Raw genomic sequence first — 23,696 nt, 5'->3', positions numbered from 1 at the left:
GGTCGCAAAGAATGGGACAAGACTGAGCGACTAAGCACAGAAATATGTCCTTAATAAAGGAAGATGTGTTGCCTTCCAAGAAAATAATCTCTTGCCCAACTTACATTTTGGTTTGCATGTTTATGTTTAGCAAATCCCTAATTCTTCCCTGCGTTTGGAAAAAAAAAAAAAAAAAAGCCTTTTTCCTTTCCTTTTGGACCACATGACCACAAAAATGGTGGTCATTCCGCTATCCGGGAGAAAGTTACTTTGAACCACAAATGTGAGCCACACATGCAATTTAAAATTTTTAGTAGCCTCATTAAAAATATGAAAAGCAAAGGGTAAGATTAATTTCAATACTATATTACATTTTAAATGTTCTGCACCCACACCAGCAAGGAATACTCAAACACCAACAGGGTGTCTGAGAATTCAACCAAATTCTGACACTATCTACCTAAAGAAAGCATCCACATTCCATAGATGAAGGGCTCAGTCCTCCAAAACTGTCCTCCACTTCGGACGCCAGTCCCAGATCCGGATTGTTTCCTGTGCTTATGACTTACCTGTGCTTAGGGCTACACATTAGAAGTTCCCACAGCCTCCTCCTTGGGTTTGATTGATTTGCTTGAGTGGTTCACATAACTCAGGAAATGCAGTTACTCACTAGATTCCCACTTTAGTATAGGATACAACTTGGGAACAGCCAGGTAAAAGATGCACAGGGCAAGATAGGGGAAAGGGCTTGGAGATTCCACGAGCGTCACTTTCCCTAGTCTCCACATGTTCACCAACCCAGAAGCTTCCAAACCTTGGTTTTTTGTTGTTTTTTTTTTAATTTGTATGGCGGCCTCATTATGTAGTCATGGCTGATTAAATCATTGGCCATTGGTGACTAATTTAATTTCCAGCTCCTCTCCCAACCCAGACATCTGGGGTTAGGGGTGATACTGAAAATACCAAACCCCTAATCACAGGGTTAAGTTTCCAGGCAACCAGCTCCCATTCTTTGTGGGTGCTCAGTTGCATCCAACTCTTTGAGACCCCATGGACTGCAGCCCACCAGGCCTCTGTTCATACAATTTCCCAGGCAAGAAAACAAAGTGGGGCCATTTCCTTCTCCAGGGGATCTTCCCAACCCAGGGAAGATCTGCATTAGCAGGCAGATTCTTTACCACTGAGTTACCTGGGAAGCCCAGATTATTTGGCCTCCAAAATCACCCCATTAACATAGAAAGGACACTCTATGGCTTTCATCACTTAGCCAATTCCAAAGGTTTTAGGAATTCTGGCCCTGAAACAGAGACAAAGACCAATTATATATTTCTTGGTATAATCACAAAAACCACAATATTTAGCCCAGTGTTTCCAAATGGTATGCTTTCAACACATAATCAATATAAAATATTCATTTGATATTTTATACTCATTTTTGTGCTAAGGCCTCAAAACTAAGTGTATGTTTTATGCTTATAGCACATCTGAATTCAAACTTAAGTGCCTACTTGGACATTGCTGGTCTAGTTTGCTAACATTCATTGAATTTTGTCCTATGTGTTGTATACATTACCTACACTCTTTGAATTAATTCTCAGAGCAACTCTGCTGATACTGTTGGGCTCATTTTACAGGTAAGTAAATGAAGACTTGAAGAGTTTAGATAATTTGCCTGAGAACAGCTCTTGGGCATGGTGGTGCTGGTGGTGGATTAATCACTAAAGTCATGTCAAGCTCCTGTGACCCCATGAACTATAGCCCACCAGGTTCCTCTGTCCATGGGATTTTCCAGGCCAGAATACTAGAGTGGGTTGCCATTTTTCTCCAGGGGATCTTCCTAACCCAGGGATCAAACCCTTGTCACCTACCTTGGCAGGTGGATTCTTTACCTACTGAGCCACTGTGATAGAACTGAGCCTGGGCCATAGGGCTTTGACTTCACAGGAAGGCAATGAGTTAAAATTAAAGCCTTCGGAAGAGGTACATGGTAGATTATGAGACACTCATGAGATGATATCAAAGGTTAGACCCAAGGTGGAGACTGGTTAACAGCAGGACACAAAGTGTTTGTAAGAAGGAAATATTCTGAAGCCAAAAGTAGGGGAAAGAGGCAGGACTGCATTTCCCCAGTGAGACACCACCACCCACATCCCTCAGAGTTCATTTCCTCACTCCAGTGTGTCCCTTTGGCAACCATCCGATTGCCACATGCTTAGAAGAGAGTGACTTCTTTTCCTTCCATTTTAACTTCCATTTGGGTAAAAACATGTGCTCTGGTAACTAGTATGAATCAGAGCTAGAGTTTGAACAAGGCCGATGCCATGGCTTTCTAATAAAAGTCTATAAAATATTATCTTGGTGTCATGGATTATACAAACCTTCACAAATGGAAGTTTCTCCCCTTTTCCTTCACACTGTGTTAGAAAGGAATGAGATATGTGTCCCAAATGCACTTCCCCTGTACTTGGGGACTCAGTGAACTCATTTTAAGTTTCCGATCTTGCTAAGATGTTTTGTTTTTACTGAAATATGTTTCTGATTAATGACAATTTCACAATTTCATGTATGTTTCCGGAACAAATCTACATATGAAACAAGTGTGTGGAAGAGGGTTCAAGCTCTGGTGCCCCATTTCAAGACTGGGGATTCTTGAATGTAACTTCAGCCTTACCATTAGCTCATGAGATGATCTCAAAAGCAGGAACCAGCTTCTGCCCCTGCTAATGAGTCACCCATTCTGTTACTCCTCATTTCTGCATTTGAAAAGTTGGAAATACAGTTGCCTAGTTTCAATAATTTCATCGAGTTCTAGAGAAGCAATTCCCCTCTTAAATGCATGTGATGTCATAAGCTTTGGTTTTTTTTTTAATTTTATTAAAATTTATGTATGTATTTGGCTGTATCAGGTCTTAGTTGAGCTCAAAGGAGCTTCATTGTATCTAGTAGGATCTTTCCTTGTGGTGCTAGGGCTCCAGAGCACAGGCTGCTCAGTTACTAGTTAACAAAGTGCAGGCTTAGTTGCTCCATGGCATGTGGGATCTTAGTTCCTACCTACCTCCCTGCATTGCAAGGTGGATTCTTAACCACTGGACCACCAGGGAAGCCCCTAATCCCATAAACTTTAGACAAGCTCCACAAACAGCATTATCTTCATGACACTTTCAATGCATGACTCAGTTTTTTTCAGATACATTATCTGAAGATAGAGCTATATGGTCTTGCTTACCCATCCTCATCCTGCACCCTTAATTTTGTAAGGCAGATAGAAAGTATAATCCCCAATTTATGGTTAATATCAGCACTTATAGTAATAATAATTTATACTTAAGAAACACTTACTGGACCCTTTGTGAAATGATTTACACACATCTCAGTTAATTCTAATTGAGTGCGTGGAAGTCTATTCAGTCGCATGTGACTCTTTTGCAACCCTATGGACTGTAGCCCACCAGACTTCTCTGTCCAAGGAATTCTCCAGGCAAACATATTGGAGTGGGTTGCCATGCCCTCTTCCAGGGTATCTTCCCAACCCAGGGATTGAACCAACGTCCCTTGTGTCTCCTGCTTTGGCAAGCAGGTTCTTTACCACTCGTGCCACCTGGGAAGCCCTTAATTCTGATGACAGGACTATTATTCCATTTCATGACTGAGAACACTAACTTTCCCAGTTACATAGTTAATAAGTGGCTGAGCCAGAATGTGAATCAATGTGAATTTACTTCCACTGATGCTTGTAACCAGGAGGCTGGACACTGCTTCAGAAAAAACACAATTATGACTCTGTACCAAATTTATAGAAATAGTTTTTGGTAGTCTCATTAAGAAAGGTCAGAGCTCTCGGCTCTCAAACCACTAAGTTTATGATTTGCATTTCAGTAAAGGAAAGAGAATATTAGTAAATATGGCTGATCCTTGCTTTCATCTTTATCCAGTTTGTAAGATTACTCCTGTTATCTTTCGTTTAGCTGAAGTGGAAATTACATAATTTAAAAATAGCTATTATTAAGTAAACAGCTCAGGAACATTTGGTAGTTTCACAGTGTTAGGCAATCACCAAGTTTATCTAGTTCTAAAATATTTCTATTATCCCAAAGAAAAACCCCCTACCCATTAAGCACTTTCTCCACATTACTCCATCCCCTCAGGCCCTGGCAAACACCAGTCTGCATTCTGTCTCAGTGGATTTACCTTTTGGGGATATTTCTCATAAATGGAATCATGCAACATGAGACCTTTATGTCTGACTTCTTTCATTTATCACAAGGTTCATATTTTCAAGGTTCATCCACACTGTATCATGTATCAACCCCTTATTCCTCTTTATGGCTGAATAGTATTCCATTATATGACTATATCACAATTCAGTTCAGCTCAGTTGCTCAGTCATGTCCAACTCTTTGCAACCTCATGGACTATAGCACACCAGGCCTCCGTGTCCACCACCAACTCCCAGAATTTACTCAAATTCATGCCCATTGAGTCGGTGATGCCATCCAACCATCTCATCCTCTGTCGTCCCCTTCTCCTGCCCTCAATCTTTCCCAGCATCAGGGTCTTTTCAAATGAGTCAGCTCTTCACATTAGGTGGCCAAGGTATTGGAGTTTCAGCTTCAACATCAGTCCTTCCAATGAATATTCAGGACTGATTTCCTTTAGGATGGACTTGTTGGATCTCCTTGCAGATAATATTGCATTTATTTATCCATTAATCCATTGATAGGCATTGAGTTGTTTCTGCCTTTTGGCTATTGTGGAGGGTAGTGCTGTTATAAACATGTGTGTACATGTACTTATTTGAATACCTGTTTTCAATTCTTTGGGGTTTATACCTGGAGTATTGTGGGGTCATGTGCCATTTCTATATTGAACTTTTTGAGGAATTGTCAAACTGTTTCCCACAACAGCTGAACCATTTTACATTCCAACCAGCAATGTGAAAGTGTTCCAATTTCCCCACATCCTAACACTTGCTATTTTGTTGTTTATTATTATAAATGTCAAATGTGTGTCAAATGGTACCTCATGGAGGTTTTGATTTACATTTTCTGATGACTAATGATATTGAGCATCTTTTCCTGTGCTTGTTGGCTGATTGTAGGTCTTCTTTGGAGAAATGTCTGTTTGAACCCTTCGGTGATTTCTTTATTGGTTTGTTTGTCTATTTGTTGTTGAGTTGTAAGAGTTATTTTTATATGCTGGATCCTGTGCTATGCTGTGCTTAGTCACTCAGTCATGTCCAACTCTGCGACCCTATGGACTGTAGCCTGCTGGGCTTCTCTGTCCATAAGGATCCTCCAGCCAAAAATACAGGAGTGGGTTGCATGCCCTCCTCCAGGGGATCTTCCCAACCCAGGGACTGAACTCAGATCTCCTTCATTACAGGCAGATTCTTTACCATCTGAGCCAGCAGGGAAGCCCAAGAATACTGGAGTGGGTAGCCTATCCCTTCTCCAGGGGATCTTCCCAACCCAGGAATTGAACTGGGGTCTCCTGCATTGCAGGCAGATTCTTTACCAGCTGACCTATCAGGAAAGCCCATCCTATAGCCTAGGTTTTATTATATATTATATATGATTTGAAAATATGTTCCCCATTCTGTGGGTTGTACAGACTTTCTTGATAACATCTTTTGATGCACATAATTTGAGATTTTGATGAATTTTATCCAGTTTATCTATTTTATCAATTTATCTATTTTTTATTTCTCTTATTTTTTTAACTTGCACTTTGAGAGTCATATGTAAGAACCCACTGTCAAATCCAAAGCCATGAAGATTTTACTCCTATGTTTTCTTCTAAGAATTTTATGATTTTAGTGCTTATATTTAGGTCATTCATTCATTTTGAGTTAACCTTTGTATATGATGTGAAGTAGAGTCCTGTTTAACTCCTGTTTACTTCCTTTTTTTTTTTTTTCCTTCCTAGGAACCCTTGAAAACAAGGAACTACATATTTTTAACCTGACTTCTCTAACTAAGTCAGAAAACATTTTATCTGCCACACTGTATTTCTACATCAGAGAGCTGATAAATATCAGCCTGAGTTGTCCTGTGTCCCAAGAATGCTCACATCATGCCCAGAGGAAACACATTCATATTGACCTCTCTGCATGGATCCTCAAATCCAGTGGAAACCAAAGTCAACTCCTGGGTCATCTTTCGGTAGATGGAGGGAAACCTCATCAAGACTTTGTGTCCTGGCTGTCGAAAGACATCACCCAACTTTTGAGGAAAGCCAAGGAAAACGATGAGTTTCTCATAGGATTTAACATTACTACCAAAGGACACCAGCTGCCAAAGAAGATGACACCCAGTCCTGAGCCTTATATCTTGGTGTATGCCAATGATGCTGCCATTTCTGAGCCGGAGAGTGTGGTGTCAAGCTTACAAGGACACCGGAATTTCCCCACTGGAGCTGTGCCCAAACTGGAAGGCCACAGCAGGGCTGCCCTTTCTATTGAACAGAGGAGGAGGAAGCGCTCTGCGGGGGTCCTTCTGCCTCTGCAGAACAATGAGCTTCCTGGGGCAGAATATCAATACAAGGAGGATGGGGTATGGGAGGAGAGGAAGCCTTACAAGACTCTTCAGACTCAGCCCCCTGACAAGAGTAAGAACAAAAGGAAACAGAGGAAGGGACCTCAACAGAAGAGCCAGACGCTCCAGTTTGATGAACAGACCCTGAAGAAGGCAAGAAGAAAGCAATGGATTGAACCCCGGAATTGTGCCAGACGGTACCTTAAAGTGGACTTCGCAGATATTGGCTGGAGCGAATGGATTATCTCCCCCAAGTCCTTCGATGCCTATTACTGCTCCGGAGCGTGCCAGTTCCCCATGCCAAAGGTAGCCATTGTTTTTCTGTCCTGTCCTTCCCATTTCCATAGTGTGGAAAGACCCAAATTGAATGTATGTTTTCTTTTACAAAATCCATCTGGACCTTTATTTATTGCATTCTAAAGTGTAATAGGTAACATGGTTATGTTTGGTTGTTCTTTACTGGTTGTTAAAGTAATATGAAGTCAAAATTGGTATGAAGAAGGATATGAGAAAACAATGTATGCGTAAAACATGTTTTTTGCACTGCTTCCAAACACAGTGCATATTCAGCTACATGATCACATGTGAATTTATGCCTGTCCACAACAAGGAAGCCCCCAGTGGTAGGAGGCTGACCTTTGAGGGGGTATTTAGGAAATGAGTGAATGTCGTGAGAGCAAAAGGAAGGACTAATTGGATTGATGCCCTGATACAAAACATTTTGATAGTCTCTTGTGAGATGAATTGTCATCATGGGGGTTAGGATCAGGGTTGGGCTAGGAAAACTTGCCTCATGAAATCCACCAGATGCTTATTTCATTTGCTTCCCTGATAAATATCAAAGTTGGAGTCAGAATAAGGCACAATGACTCTGTCGACTTCTAAGACTCATTTTAACTGCTTAGAGCTAATCCACGTCTCTTCTAAAATTGATAGGGACTGAATCTTTAGCTTATCAGTACTCAGTATCCTGACAAATATATTCTCAGAAGCCTCCCCAACCCCACCTCCATCTTGCACAGCAAGTCCAAGTGACTGTACTCTTTGAATTTAGAATTAATAAAACATATTGGTGCCCCCCTGGCCTTCAGCTAAGCTTATTGCTGCACTTCCCTTCTTAGCCCATAACAATTTGAGTCTCTATCATACAGTGAAAGGTGATCCTGGCAATAGAATTCAGAGGATAAATAGGAGTGTTTTTGTTTTGTTTTGTTTCTGTTTTTTGCAAAACTTGACATGGATCAACTTCTATTATTGTATGTTAATGGTGAAAAACCCTTTGCCTCAAAAAGTGACCAACTTCTGTTTATAGGTCTTTAAAGGGGCATGTTCATGTTACAGGCCTGTGATCACTGGAATGCTAAAGGTAGCACACACATAAAGCAACACCAGATCAGCTTCAAGGCCAAGAACTTGACTGAAATCCCATTTTCCTGTTAGGATGTCTCAGAAGGATAAGCTTGCTACATTTTCTAGACCTTGTGGATTCCAGGTTTTGTCAACCCAAATACAAAGTAGGGATTGTAGACATTTATAATGATATAAACAGCCTTATCTTGTCTAAAGATTATAAAGGACATTTTATTGATCAATAGAAACTTGGTCAAACTGGGATAGCATTTAAAACACACAACAAAGATGCCAAGTATAACAGGCAGTAATGAGTCTTTATTCTACAGTGTGGCTTGCTTTGTAGCACTGAGAGGCAGAAATGATTAAAAATATCTCTAAACCTGGGATGACTTATTTTAAATGGGTCTCTGAGTCTTCCGAATAAGTCCTCTCTCTCTCCTAAACTGTGATTTTTTTTCTAGGTTGCCTGAGGAAGTTTTCCTCTTTCCTCTTGACTCCAGGTTTTAGGACCCAGAAAGCCATGATCACGTGGAGATATTCAGTCAGTTAGCTGACCTGGGTTGGTCTCCATAATTGCCCCAGTTTGCCTCTCCCATCTGTTATGGTTCTGCTTGCTTTTCCTGTTCAAAAACCTTGCTGTTGCTCCCATAGATCTTCATCGTAGTCCTCAGTGATCTAAGGAATGACAATTAAAAAACATACGAGGGATAAGTTAAGAATGCTGCTGCTGCTGCTGCTAAGTCGCTTCGGTCGTGTCTGACTCTGTGCACCCCTATGGACAGCAGCCCACCAGGCTCCTCTCTCCATGGGATTTTCTAGGCAAGAATACTGGAGTGGGTTGCCATTTTCTTCTCCAAAGTTAAGAATAGAAGAGATAAATTTAAGGAAAGAAGTATGTTAGTGTAACAGGATGACTAAAGGGTACCTGCTTGATCGTAGCTGGGTTTCTGAACCTTAAGGTGCCTGCAAATTGCCTGGGAATCTTGTTCATCTGTAGGTTCTAATCCAGCGGTTTCTGGGGCAGTGCCCAAGATTCGGAGTATTTAACAAGCCTCTAGATGTTACTGATACTGTTGGTTTCCAAAGCATCCTTTAAGTCGACGAATCCTTTCGGCTTAAAACTTGGCTCCACTTCTTACCTGCTGTACCTTTGAGGTGGGGAAGTTCCTCTAACTTTCTATATGTTATTTTTTTCATCTTTGAAACAGGTACTAGGGTAAATAAAAATATCACAGTATCTGCATTATAAAAATGATGGGAAAATGAGATTGTAGAGTACCTTGTGCTGAGTAGACACTCAATGAATTTTTGCCATTATTAATGACCGTTATGAATTTTTGCCATTATTAATGGCCGTGGCTGAGACTGAGGAGAATAAAAAATCCAATGTAGGGAGCTGGAAAAAAACACAGGAGTAGGGATCAAAAGAATAAAAATTGTGGGACTTCCCTGGTGATCCAGTGGTTAAGACTCTGTGTTTCCAATGCATGGGTTCAGTTCCTCCTCAGGGAACTAAGATCCCACATGCCGTGCAGCATGATCAAATAAATAAAATGAAATAAAATTTTAAAAAAGAATAAAAGGTGTAAGACAAGGATAAGTTTTGTAAATGTTTCTTATCCCTTTTTAAATGTCACAAGGCTTTAAATAGGATTCTCCCTTCAGCCCGATAGTTCATAAGCTCTTTGGTGGGTAATAGAATCAAGAGAGCATCCATTACAGCACTGAACACATGATATTGTGCTTAATGCTCGGTCATGTCTGAGTCTTCATGTGACCCCGTGGACTGTAGCCCACCAGGCTGCTCTGTCCATGTGATTCTCCAGGCAAGAATACTGGAGTTGCCGTGCCCTCCTCCAGGGGATCTTCCCAACTCAGGGATCGAACCCAGGTCTCCCGCATTGCAGGCAGATTCTTTACCATCTGAGCCACCAGGGAAGCCCATGGTAGTATTTGTCAAACCTTGGAACAGCATCCAAACTATCCCTATGTAATAGGGATAGGGTGGAGTCTTTTCTGCGAGTTGGAGATTTCCTTTTGCCAAGTTTCAAATGGAAGTCTGGCTGTGACATGGACATCGCGGTCTTTCATCGCCTTGTGTGGACCTGCTTAACTTTTGCAGCTTTCTTCTGATTCCCTGTAAGCCTTCCAGGCTTTCTGTCTTTCAAGGGGTACAGTCACCAAAATGATGGGAAGCTTGAAGCGGTATGAAGCTGTGACATCAGGGGTAATTAATCACTGTTGCTGTTATCAGCCCAGTGTCCAGCATGGTAACCAGAGTCAACTATTTAAACAAAAATATAGTTTTTGAACCACAGAGGAAAATAAGGCCTCTGACAAGATCAGTACAAATGCATGTGGAGTAAGTGAGGCGCCAAAGACCTTTCAGATTGTAGATATACATTCTGCCCCAGAGAAAAGTTCTCCCAGGCCAGACTCCTCGGCTGGCCCTCCTTCCTTCTGGCCTCCCCAGTGAGAGCCTGCTCTCTAGAGCCGGGCTCTTCATCTGCAAAAGTTGACAACCTGTCTGTAATTCAGAACAGCTGTGTTCTGCCTTTCCCAAATTCCAGGCTTTGCCCTTTCCCTGATTCCAATTAGATAGTTTCTGGGCTATCACACCCATGTGGGTTGGACTGGGAGAGCATGGAGCAAAGCCCCATGGCCTGAGTCAGGAATGAAAGCTCAGAGCTGATGACATTCTCTCCCCTGCTAATGCACTTGTAATCGAATTCAACTCGAGGACATCACCCGCAGCTTGGCAGGTGAGGGCCTGAGCACGGCAGATTTCATTCACAGACACAGCAGCTTGGATTTTTCTGATTTCTAGCCCTTACAGCCAATCTGTTTCCCCAGGGAGAGACCCCTGGCACTCTGCCATGAGATGAAAAATACCCATATAGCTGTAGCCAAGTCTTAGGCCTTGGCCTCCCCTCACCACCAAAGCAGAGATGGAAAACAGAAATTTCAAATGAAAATGATTGAGCCATTGTTGCTGAAAAGAGGTCCAAGGGAACCAATCAAGGACTGGAGGAGTGAAGGTATTTTTGCATGGAGTGGTGCAAAGGTTGGGAATAGCGAAGACAAAGAATTATGGAGCAAAGAAGGTAAACACTTTGAACCAAGCAGACTCTCTAAAGAAGAAATTCACATGGAATAAGTTCAAAATGATGCAGCCTCAATTAATGTCCTTTGGTTTCCAATTCTAATTTCTGATCATGAAGATGAACTCTAAAAATCTTAAATCTTGATGTATTGAGTTACCTAAGCAAAAAGAAAAAAAAAAAGACCTAAATAGATACCAATGTCCTGTTTCACCCACATTAAAAAGTGAGACTAGGGAGGAAGAGGGCTAAAGAATCTGCCTGCTAATGCAAGAGACAGAGGAGTCGTAGGTTCAATCCCTCGGGTCAGGAGGATCCCCTGGAGGAGGAAATGGCAACCCACTCCAGTATTTTTGCCTGGAAAATCACATGGACAGAGGAGCCTGCTGGACTACAGTCCATGGGGTTGCAAAGAGTCAGACACGACTGACCAACTGAGCATGAACCGGGAAAAAAAAACAAAACAAAACACACACAGGTTTGCATTTGTCATCACTAGGTTTCTTAAGCTGCTGTGAAAAGAGAGCCGAAAAATGTAATCAAACGCAAAAACAAATGAAAATGATAGACTGGCAAATGTTCCACACTAGCAAATGATCACATGGATCTTTTGTGTGTGGCTTAATTTTTCCTGGTCATGGCAGCTGGATTTCACAGTGAGAAAGAAAGGGGACAACTCCCTAGAAAACTGAGAGGTTCCTGATAGAACACACCACCGACAATCAAGGGCTTGCTGGATTCCTGTGAGCCCACCAGAAACCGCTCATTTGTGAGTTAGAGCTTTTAAAAAGGACAGGAATTTTCCTAGGGAACACCCATGAATATTTTCCATATCTGTGCTGGGTCATTAGCTCAGAACCTTTCATTTTTGTTGATGGGAATTATTTCCACAGAAATAGGTGCAATGGAGGATATGTTATTATTTATAAGTATTTCATCTATTTGGCAATTATTTATTCAGTGCCTAGAGAGCCTGCTCTGCTCCAAGCACCGAGGACAAGCAATGCACAGCAGGATTTATGGATCAAGTCCTGGTCTACTTAAATATATGAAAATTAAATTGTATATGAGTCAGTAAAACATTAACAAAATATTGTCAGAAAATCTATGGCTTTAAAAAAATCGGTGTTATCATATGCTGTTTGGATGACTGAATTTAAAAATAAATCAATGGAGAAAAGTGAGTGGCTGCAAAAGTTTTCTTAAGAAATCACCTGATACTGATGAAATAGCAAACAGTGGCCATTGGTACAGTGGCCGTAGTACAATTGCAGTTTGTCAATTACATGCATAGTGTTGATGCCACAGGACACAGGAGATGCGGAGTAGAACAACAGGGACTTCTTATCCTTCAGGGGAGAAAATACCTTTCTTTGCAAAGTTAATTAATTGTAGGTTAACTCCTCTTTTTAACATGCACTTAAAGTCTCCAGGAAAAAAAAGAGTAGATAAAGGAGCTGGCCATCATCAATACTAACTTTAAGGTAATTTGTGCCTGTGAGCAATCATGTTGAAGTTTAATGCCTAGATAATTTTTTTCACTAAAATTGAAAGATGAGATGAGGCAAATCGGATTTGCCCTTTTCCTGCACCCCCCACCCCGACCAAAATCCTATTATTTTTTTAACGATGTGCCAACTTTCTACTTATTTGCTTCTCCTTTGGCTTATGTGTACTCTTAACTTTTCAATATGTTTCAGTTTCCCATACTGGGAGTTTTAGGTGTATAAAGTTAGAATACCAGTTCACTGGGGGCTGAGGTGCCTCTGAAACGTGACTCAAAATCTTGACATTAAAAAGCCAGTGTTTTGGCTTAAATCCCACTCCTGAATTGACATGTGATCTCTGGCAAGTTACCAAAGACCTGTTTCTAAATTCTTTCTAATGGATTTCATCTGCTTAAAAGAGACGTCGGGGAGAACTGATGTTGAAAAGTGTGGCATTGATCAGGAAGAAGGTCTTACCACTCTGGCAATACCTAAACATCCTGGGCTTGGAAAAGTGACCGTTCAATGCTGAGCCAGGCTGCACAGGGCTCTCTAAATAAAACCAAATGTCTCCCGTGTATGGTGATGGTCCCATTTGGCATTGCTTGGGAACAGATTTTGCTCAGGCTTCTTTGGTCAAACTTCTGACAGCCATAGATAACCTCAGGTCCCCTGGATTATTCCTAGATGATATGCCCCAGGTTTAGAAGACAAATGCTGCAGCATTAATGTCTGTACCCATGGAGCGACAGTGACCCCCAGTGGCCAACAGTGTGGTCCTCTTAATCAGCATCCATTCATCCAGGTGGTAACTATTAAATAAATCAACGCCTCTTGACACTGGGGACTTCCCAAGTGGTGCTAGTGGTAAAGAACCTGCATGCCAGTGCAGGAGACATAAAGAGGGATGGGTTTGGTACCTGGGTGAGGAAGATCTTGCATGAAAAATCCCTTGGACAGAGGAGCATGGCGAGCTATAGTCCATAGGGTCGCAAAGAGCTGAACAAGACTGAAGTAACTTAGCATGCACTTGACATGTTTGTGTTATTTTCAAAACAAAGTATAAATGTCACTATAGAAGTGGCAAAAATCTATGTTAAGTTGGTGCTTGTTAAGCATTCTTTGTGACTAGCTCAGGATCAAATTGTTTCTCTTGCAATCCTGTTATCAAAAACACCCTTCATTCAGTCACTCAGTCGTGTCCAACTCTTTGTGACCCCATGGACTACAGCACGCCAGGCCTCCCTGTCCATCACCAATTCCTGGAGCCTGCTCAAACTCATGTCCATTGAGTCTGTAATGCCATCCAGCCATCTCATCCTCTGTCATCCCCTTCTCCTCCCGTTTTCAATCTTTCCCAGCATCAGAGTCTTTTCCAGTGAGTCAGTTCTTCTCATCAGGTAGCCTAAGTATTGAAGCTTCAGCATCAGTCCTTCCGATGAATATTCAGGACTGATTTTCTTTAGGATTGACTGGTCTGAAAACACCCTAGGATGTACTAATCCCATTTGAGGACTAAATCATTTTTAATTAAATGATTCCTGCTTAGAAAACCAGATTCGAGTTCTCACTCTCCATGTCTGTATGACTTTATATGTATCATTTAAGCTTTTTGAGTCTATTTCTATATCTATAAAATGTAAGAAATGGTGGTTATGTGGTAAGGATTAGAAATACTACACAGAACATGCCTGGCACCTGAAAAAAAGTCGAAGTGTTAGTCGCTCAGTCATGTCTGACTCTCTGCGACCCCATGAACTGTAGCCTGCCAGGCTCCTCTGTCCATGGAATTCTCCAGGCAAGAATACTGGAGTGGTTTGCCATTCCCTTCTCCAGAGGATTTTCCCGACCTAGAGATGGAGCCCAGGTCTCCTGCATCACAGGCGAATTCTTTACCAATCAGTGTGAGTAGACACTTAGTCAGTGACAACCATTTTGGTGATGGTGATATTGGAGATTGGGCTGAATGTGTGATGATGCCAGGGCTTTATTAATTTGTTGAACCAAATCCATCATATATATATTTTTAGTGGGGGCTGGAGAGGGGAAAAGCCATTCTACCTAACCTGTTTTCTCCCTTTTCTTTCCTAGTCTTTGAAGCCATCAAATCATGCTACCATCCAGAGCATAGTGAGAGCTGTGGGGGTCGTTCCTGGAATTCCTGAGCCTTGCTGTGTGCCAGAAAAGATGTCCTCACTCAGTATCTTATTCTTTGATGAAAATAAGAATGTGGTACTTAAAGTATATCCAAACATGACAGTAGAGTCTTGTGCTTGCAGATAACCTGGTGAAGAACTCATCTGGATGCTTAACTCAGTCCTTAGTTTATTTTTATGGACTTTTTTTGCACTGCCAATGCATTTCATTTCAAAAGATTTTTCAGTAGTCAAAGGCGAATGAGCAAATAGACTGATGATTTCCACCAAGGAGAACTGGACTGTATTTGTTTCTGAATGTAACTCAAAGCAAGATTTTAGTAAATATGGACATCTTTTTCTTTAAAAAAAAATAATTACACAAGAAAAACAATCACTCAAACTGTTTTTAGAACTGTTAGAGAACACACTGATTTATTTTTGTAACGGGCTTTGAAAATAGATTGGAAACAAACAATAGCTTATCATTGATCTCTGCTCACAGAAATAGAATAATTTCATATTTTAAAGCAGGCTTCTTAGATTCCTGAGCAACCTAGCAAGTGCTAAATAGTTCAATCAGCTTTGATGTTTATCTTAAATTTGTGGAGACTATTGTTTACCTGTGTTTTTCTTTACAGATCCTTGTGTGACTAGCTGAGTGGAGGATGTGTGCTGAGTGTCAGTGTGTATGGATGTGAACACATTCCCAGGGACGTGTGCCCTCTTTTGGAAGATTGGCTTAACATGATTTTATAATTCAGTCTGCATGGGATTCTTGGTTTTTTCATTTTATGTTCTGATAAGCGTCATTCAATTATGAGAAGTTTAGCAAAATGGATAGAGTGATCCAAGAGGGTATGCAAGAGTTACCACTTTCCTCAGCCATTAATTTGGAAATATTGATGCTTTCATTTCATGGCCCTCACAAGAAAGGCAACCAGCAACCCAATTTTCAAAAACCCAGATCTAATTATTCTTCTGTATCTCTCTTCCGCAAGTGCTTTCACTTATTCTTTTAAACTGAACTTAAACATGCAATTAAGTGTTTAATTCTCTTGATATACCTTTGCCTCTTATAAAGTAATCAACAGATACCAAGGCTCTCTGGATGGACTATTGGAGATTTAAGTGACCAATCTAATCACAATCACAGGTCCACATCCTTGTTCACCTATGTCCACGTCCAGACACTTTTTCATGTTGGTCTCGGCTTTTGGTTCAGACAGGGAATCTATTCTGTAGTAAAGCTTACTATAAATTATCCAGGAAGAAAGGGAGTTGAATCTATACACTTATTGGTTTTTTCCCCTGTTTCCATTTGTCATAAATATCTCCTCTCACACTTTTGCCCTCGAGAAATTGTTTCAAAAATCTTTTCCTTGCTCTGTTTATGTGTGTGACAGAAATGTTTTCAGACCATGGATTGTTGTTGACGTTCTCTCTGTGGTGAATTCTTATTTAAGTTCAGTCTGACCTGATTAGAGTCAACTAGCCATTTCAGAGGCTGTGAAGTTATCAGAAGACGCAGAAGACAGGGAGTTTTGTTCTGTCTCTGCCTATAGTTAGTTATCGGTGGTAGTTTGTAACTTCATGTTAACTGAGCATCTACTTTGTGAAAGACATGTAAGTGTCTTCAGTGGTAAAAATAAACAGGCAGACTAGTTAAGCTGGAAGGTCCTTCTGCCACTGAAAGTTTGGGTTTATAATAGTTGTTATGTCACACATATCATCCTTGAATGGATGGTAATGACAGAGCTAAAAACCTGCAAGTATGTCTGTTCATAAACCAAAGGCAGAAACATCCTGTTCTTCCGTGTATGCCAATATGACATTCCCTGTCATTTAAATAGTATTTCTGTCTTATTGGAAACCCACAGAGTACCTTGAAAAGATGCTCTTTGACACTTTTGGAATGTATGTTGACTCCATGAATGAGAAACACCTGTTCTAAGTGATGAATGAAGTCCTGGTACCTGAGTTGCTATGGTTTCTTCTAGTTCATTTTTTGTTCTGGTAGCATACAGATTCAAAATGAGATAAGGGATGAAATTATTTTCTACTAAGTTTTATCAAAAATTTGAAACATAGTTATATAATAGAAGTGACCCCATGTGTGGCTGCTCTATCCTGGTCATGATCTTTCCATAAATATAACTTTTATTTCATTGGTAGATTGGGTGAAATTCTTTATTTAGTTTTTTCTAGAGACGTATCTACCAAAATCTCTTAACAATTTTCCGTTTTCTTTCTCAGTCTTCTTCTCTCCAGATGTTTGTCAGTTACCTTCAATTTAAATTTGAATTGAGGCTAACTTGTTATAAATTAAACTCTATAATGGCCAAAAAAAATCTCTAAATAATAACTATTTCCAATTTTGAAGCAACTGATATGACAAAATTAGAACATAATGAAACTCATTGGATTGACTCTTAGCAATCAAAATAGCTTTTGACTAGTAGTTATTTTTCTGCAAGCCTGTAACCATTATTAATTTTCTCCTGCATTGAAGCCATATTATGATATAAATAGGAAAAAGTTTAGTTCCCCCAAATAAAGGAAAATTACTTTTTAAGGGGTTGAAACAGAGTTTGAAGTAAATGAGTTAATATTTTAAGTAATAAAAATTTACATGAAATAGTTGGAAAATTGAGTGACTATGTCACAATTGGTTAGGTACTAAAGTCTGTATAATTACAATATAAACCTTTTATAAATCTCCTGATTTAAAATGACATTAATGAGAAGAGAAATTGCATTTATATTAATAATGCCATTTTCTAAACCATGCATCTTTCTTTTCTTCTCTCTTTCTCTTGCACCCACCCTACCACCCCCATTCCTACATATTGAGACACACACACAGTTAGTTGAAAATAAAATTTTTTTTTCAATAACTGTTCTGTTGAATTCATATTCAGGGGCTGCTGATATAGTATTATCAAAGTATTTTCTTGTAACCTGTGTAAATAATATACCATTTACAGGATTTGGAGTTGTAGAATTTAAACTGGAAGATTGGACTCTCTAGATCTCAGGACTATAATATTCCCGATCAATTCTGACACTCACCTAACTATATATTAACTGATGATCATTTATTCATTAAGCTATGATTTTTTTTACCTTAACATTTCAGAAGGAAAAAACCTTTTTTCCCGTTTATTATTTTCATAGGCAAAATAATCATATGTGTATAATGCTATTATCAATCTGGCTTACAAAGATTTTTTTATATATAATTACATTATTCACTTTAGTCTTACTTTTCTCTGTGCTAACAAGTAAGTAATGTCTGGGTATCGACTTGGTTGAATCAAGGTTGGGTCAAAAAATAGTTCTGCACACCTTATGTGTAAGATTAAATATGAGATTAAATAAGATATCTTGGATAAGTCTGACTTCTCTGTATATCTTTTTTCCCTTGGGAATTGTATTTTAATGTAGTTATAGTGCTTAAATGATCCCCTTTTCCCAAAAACTAAGCCTTCCCTTCAGCTTTCCACAATAGTTTCTGTAAATGTTCTAGTTGAGAACTGAATGCTTGTACAGTTGATGGCAATTTAAAAAATATATATTATATATGTATATGGAAAAACTTTAAAGATGCTTTTAATTTATTTAATGACTGTTGCCTTCCTATCTATAATGGTAATAATTTTCATATTTAGATGGTAAGGAAAAGTTCTTTTTACAACAGTTACTACGGGCAGAATGACAACAGGTTCTCTAGTACAGTTACTGAAGGAGCGTACTGCAGTGAAACTGTGAAGGACGCTTCACTACTGATGTGTAAGCTTTGCGGGCTTTGTATCACTTTCCTCCAGTAATGGAGAGCTTTTCTCTATACAGTATGGAAATAAACTTGCTTAATTGAACACTTCCCCGTTCTCTTCTACTTATCATTGAGAAAGACGGCATTTTCACAACTTGAGAAAGTTGAAAAACTGCTGCATCTGAAAAGAGATAACAAAACTTAGACACAGAGTCGAACATTTTCAAACAGTATCGTGAATGGAGCATCATAACCTATTAACAACATAACATGAAACATAATTAACACTGTGAAGCAATATATATATATATATGCATATATATATTATACCTGTATATTATATAATTATATACATATATATTCACCCATAAGGGGAATATCAGGAATTCAGCTTGAATCATTTCATATTTTTTTTCTCTCTCTTTCTCCCTCCCTCTCAGGCATTTCTTGTTTAACCACACACTCCACTTAGAGATACTTTGTGTGAATGCCCATATCACTGTTTTGACAGTAACTTTATCTGTCATTGTTAACATGTCCATGTACATATTTTAGGATGATAGGCAACTATTTAACTCATCTGATCATTGAGATGTATTTCTCCATTTTTGTTTAGGCTATACCTTTCTCTCTAAAAGAAAAATGACCTCAGGTTAAGAAGTAAAATATGCTTTCATATTATTCTCCCTCATTTAATCGATCTCTTCAGACTGTGTCTATTTAAAAACCATAGCATTTTTGAACTACCAGGCCTTTTAAAGATCATGTTGAACAAATTCTTTAACCTCTCTGTGCCTCACTTATCTCATCTATAAAAATGGGACAATAAAGTCCTTGCCTCATAGGATTGTACAAGGTTTAATGAGATATACATATAAATTTTGGGCTTCCCTGATATCTCAATTGGTAAGAATCTGCCTGCAATGCAGGAGATCCTGGTTTGATTCCTGGGCTGGGAAGATCCCCTGGAGAAGGGACTGGCTACCCACTCCAGTATTCTTGGGCTTCCCTTGTGGTTCAGCTGGTAAAGAATCTGCTTGCAATGTAGGAGACCTGGGTTTGATCCCTGGGTTGGGAAGATCCCCTGGAGAAGTGAAAGGCTACCCACTCCAGTAGTCTGGCCTGGAGAATTCCATGGGCTGTATAGACTATGGGGTCGCAAAGAGTTGGACTTGACAGAGCAGCTTTCACATTTCACTTTTACACATAAATTACCTTGCCAAGCACCTGAAACAGAATGAAGATTCAGTTATTATCAGCTGCTATTATTACCTAAGCCAGTCTCCCCATTTTCCAAATGAGGAACTATAGACAAGCTGTGGTTTGCATCTGTTTGGATGTCTATTCGCCATGCCCTCCTCTGAAAACTGGCTTCCACCAACAGTGATGGGTTCCTTGACACTAACAAAGATGAGTCCCTGACAGTTGAGTGAGAGAAAAATGAAAGGCTCAGTGTTATGTTTACTTGCAAAGTAAAAAGACATTAGCTGCCCTGTTCCTCAAGATATTCCAGTTTCTGCTCCTGTCTGAGAGGCACGACACTTCCTGTCCTTGGATGATGTAAGATTTCCCTGCAAACTCAATAATGTGCTCACTGTTCCTTAAGAAGTGTTTGAGTGCATGTCTGTAAATGGCAACTGAAAGGATTCTGACTATGACATACTGAGTTATTGCATATGCCTGGTGCCATATGACAAACTACTGAAAAAACTGGTATTAGAGTCTTTTGTAACTTCATGGAGACAGCAATGTCTTTGAGATTTAAAAGCCTTGTGTTAGAATCCCAGCACTGCCTGTTACCACCAGGATGACATGTGCCCTTGACGAGTCACAATTGGGTCTTCATTCCATCAGTGTGGTCAGTTCTGTGACTCTTAAGTCAGTTCAGTCGATCAGTCGTGTCCGACTCTCTGCGACCCCATGGACTGCAGTGCGCCAGGCCTCCCTGTCCATCACCAACTCCCGGAGTTTACTCAAACTCATGCCCATTGAGTTGGTGATGCCAACAAACCATCTCATCCTCTGTCATCCCCTTCTATTCCCATCTTCAATCTTTCCCAGCATCAGGGTCTTTTCAGATGAGTCAGCTCTTCACATCAGGTGGTCAAGGTATTGGAGTTTCAACTTCAACATCAGTCCTTCCAATGTATATTAAGGACTGGTTTCCTTTAGGATGGACTGGATCTCCTTGCAGTCTAAGGGACTCTCAAGAGTCATCTCCAACACTGCTGTTCAAAAGCATCAAATTTTCAGCACTCAGCTTTCTTTATAGTCCAACTCTCACATCCATACATGACCACTGGAAAAACCATAGCCTTCACTAGACGGACCTTTGTTGGCAAAGTAACATCTCTGCTTTTTAATATGCTGTCTAGGTTGGTCATAACTTTTCTCCCAAGGAGTAAGTGTCTTTTAACTTCATGGCTGCAGTCACCATCTGCAGTGATTTTGGAGCCCCCCAAAATTAAAGCCAGCCACTGTTTCCACTGTTTCTCCATCTATTTGCCATGAAGTGATGGGACCGGATGCCATCTTAATTGTCTGAATGTTGAGTTTTAAGCCAACTTTTTCACTCTCCTCTTTCACTTTCATCAAATCTGTGACTCTTGAAGACTTCCAAAAGAGTTGCTATTGTAGTTCGTTGTTTCAGTTCTTCTGTCAGAGGAATTGCCTTGAAATATCTCTTAGGATAGTACTTTGTAGCTATCAGAAGATATGATGGAGGTTAGGGTTGAGAAGAGGAACTCAGTACAAATCCAAATAATCCGGTAAATCAGTTAGAACAGGCACACCTTGGAGATGTTGTGGGACTGTTTCCAGACCACCACAATGAAGTGAATATTGCAATAAAGTGAGTCACATAGCTTTTGGTTTTCAAGTCTGTTTGAAAATTATGTTTACACTGTATCATAGTCTATTAATACTCTTGAGAGTCCCTTGGACTGCAAGGAGAGCAAACCAGTCAATCCTAAAGGAAATCAACCCTGAATTTTCACTGAAAGTACTGGTAGATAGCATCACTAACTCAATGGACATAAATTTGACCAATCTCCAGGAGATAATGAAGGACAGGGAAGCCTGTACACTGCAGCCTGTGGAGTCTCAAAGAGTCGGACATTACTTAGGGACTGAACAAAAATAAAATTGAGTGTGCACTACCATTATTTCTAAAAAAAAAAAAAAAACAGATCTTAATTAAAAATACTTTATTGCTAAAAAATGCTAACCATCATCTGAGCCTTCAGTGAAATGTGATCTTTATGCAATAACAATAACAAACTTGGCTGATCACAGATCATCACAACAATTACAATAATAATGAAAAACTTTAAAAAAAAATGAAAAACTTTTAAATATTGTGAGAATTACCAAAATGTGACACTGAGACACAGAATAAACAGATGCTGTTGGAAAACTGGTGCCAACAGTCTTTTTTTGACACAGTTGTCACAAAATTTCAATTTGTAAAAATATAGTATCTATGAAGCATAAAAACAAGGGATGCTTGTATTCAAGATTATTTGCATTGTACTAAACCCTATCTTAGTTAGTGGAGATGTACTTGATGATACAGAACATCAATATCTAAGTTTTCCACAGTCTCAGAACTGGATTAGGTACATGTAACTAATATAAAATGGATGTGTATGTGCTAAGTCACTTCAGTCATATCCAACTCTATGCAACCCTACGAACTGGAGCCCCTTGGGTTCCTCTGTCCATGGGATTCTCCAGGCAAGGATACTGGAGTAGGTTGCCATGTCCTCCTCCAAGGGATCTTCCCCAACCAGGGATTGAACCCATGATTCTTATGTCTCCTGCATTGGCAAGCAGGTTATTTACCACTAGTGCCAACTGGGAAGCCATTATAAAGTGTATATCAGCAAGTAATGCTAAAACATTATCACTGTGGGTGAAACCACAATAGGAAACCACTGTGGGGAAAACTAACAATGCCCCAGGGTTGTACCTTTAAATCCACAACACACAAAATTTAAGAATCCACAAGTCTTTTCTTCATACACTTATGTTCACACACACACACACAAAAAGGATGTTCTCGTGGTATGGTTTTTTAAATTTAATTTTGTTTATAATGTTCATTTTTTATAATTTTTGTTATCATATTCATGAATTTGAACAAACTCCAGGAGACAGCGTAGGACAAGGAAGCCTGGTGTGCTGCAGTCCCTGGGGTCACAAAGAGTCAGATACAACTTAGCAACTGAACAATAACAACAATTCATTGTTTCAGTTGTATTAGATATCCTCTAACCCTGGCATAGGCTTGGATTACCATGATATTGAATGGTATGCCTTGGAAACAAACAGAGATCATTCTGTCGTTTTTGAGATTGCATCCAAGTACTGCATTTCAGACTCTGTGTTGACCGTGATGGCTACTCCATTTCTTCTAAGGGATTCCTGCCCACAGTAGTAGATATAATGGTCATCTGAGTTAAATTCACCCATTCCAGTCCATTTTAGTTCGCTGATTTCTAGAATGTCGACATTCACTCTTGCCATCTCCTGTTTGATCACTTTCAATTTGCCTTGATTCATGGATCTAACATTCCAGGTTCCTATGCAATATTGCTCTTTACAGCAGCAGACCTTGCTTCTATCACCAGTCACATCCATAACTGAGTATTGTTTTTGCCTTGGCTCCATCCCTTCATTCTTTCTGGAGTTATTTTTCCATTGATCTCCATTAGCATATTGGGCACCTACCGAGCTGGGGAGTTGCTCTTTCAGTATCCTATCACTTTGCCTTCTCATACTGTTCATGGGGTTCTCAAGGCAAGAATACTGAAGTGGTTTGCCATTCCCTTCTCCAGTGGACCACATTCTGTCAGACCTCTCCACCATGACCTGACCATCTTGGGTGGCCCCACACGGCATGGCTGAGTTTCATTGATAGACAGAGAGCCTAATGAACTATGGATGGAGGTTCGTGACATTGTACAGGAGACAGGGATCAAGACCATCCCCATGGAAAAGAAATGCAAAAAGGCAAAATGATTGTCTGAGGAGGCCTTACAAATAGCTGTGAGAAGAGAAGAGAAAAGCAAAGGAGAAAAGGAAAGATATTCCCATTTGAATGCAGAGTTCCAAAGAATAGCCAAGAGAGATAAGAAAGCCTTCCTCAGCGATCAATGCAAAGAAATAGAGGAAAACAACAGAATGGGAAAGACTAGAGATCTCTTCAAGAAAATTAGAGATATCAAGGGAACAGTTCAGGCAAAGATGGGTTCGATAAAGGACAGAAATGGTATGGACCTAAAAGAAGCAGAAGATATTAAGAAGAGGTGGCAAGAATACACAGAAGAACT

At 39.9% G+C, this 23,696-nt stretch overlaps 1 protein-coding gene across 1 annotated transcript in view; it reads left to right on the top strand.

Moving 5' to 3' along the window:
* The window catches only part of BMP3 (bone morphogenetic protein 3), a 30,132-nt gene extending 13,885 nt beyond the window's left edge, over positions 1–16,247 (top strand). Inside the window, exons 2-3 of the mRNA XM_020904326.2 lie at positions 5,905–6,818; positions 14,545–16,247. Coding sequence (XP_020759985.2) covers positions 5,905–6,818; positions 14,545–14,736 — 1,106 coding nt within the window. The 3' untranslated portion in view covers positions 14,737–16,247. The remainder of the gene's footprint in view (positions 1–5,904; positions 6,819–14,544) is intronic.
* Positions 16,248–23,696: the final 7,449 nt, after the last annotated feature.

This window comes from Odocoileus virginianus, chromosome 29, assembly GCF_023699985.2.
Source record: "Odocoileus virginianus isolate 20LAN1187 ecotype Illinois chromosome 29, Ovbor_1.2, whole genome shotgun sequence".
Taxonomy (NCBI): domain Eukaryota; kingdom Metazoa; phylum Chordata; class Mammalia; order Artiodactyla; family Cervidae; genus Odocoileus; species Odocoileus virginianus.
The sequence above is the reverse complement of the archived record's forward strand: the minus strand, read 5'-3'. Positions and strand labels throughout refer to the sequence as shown.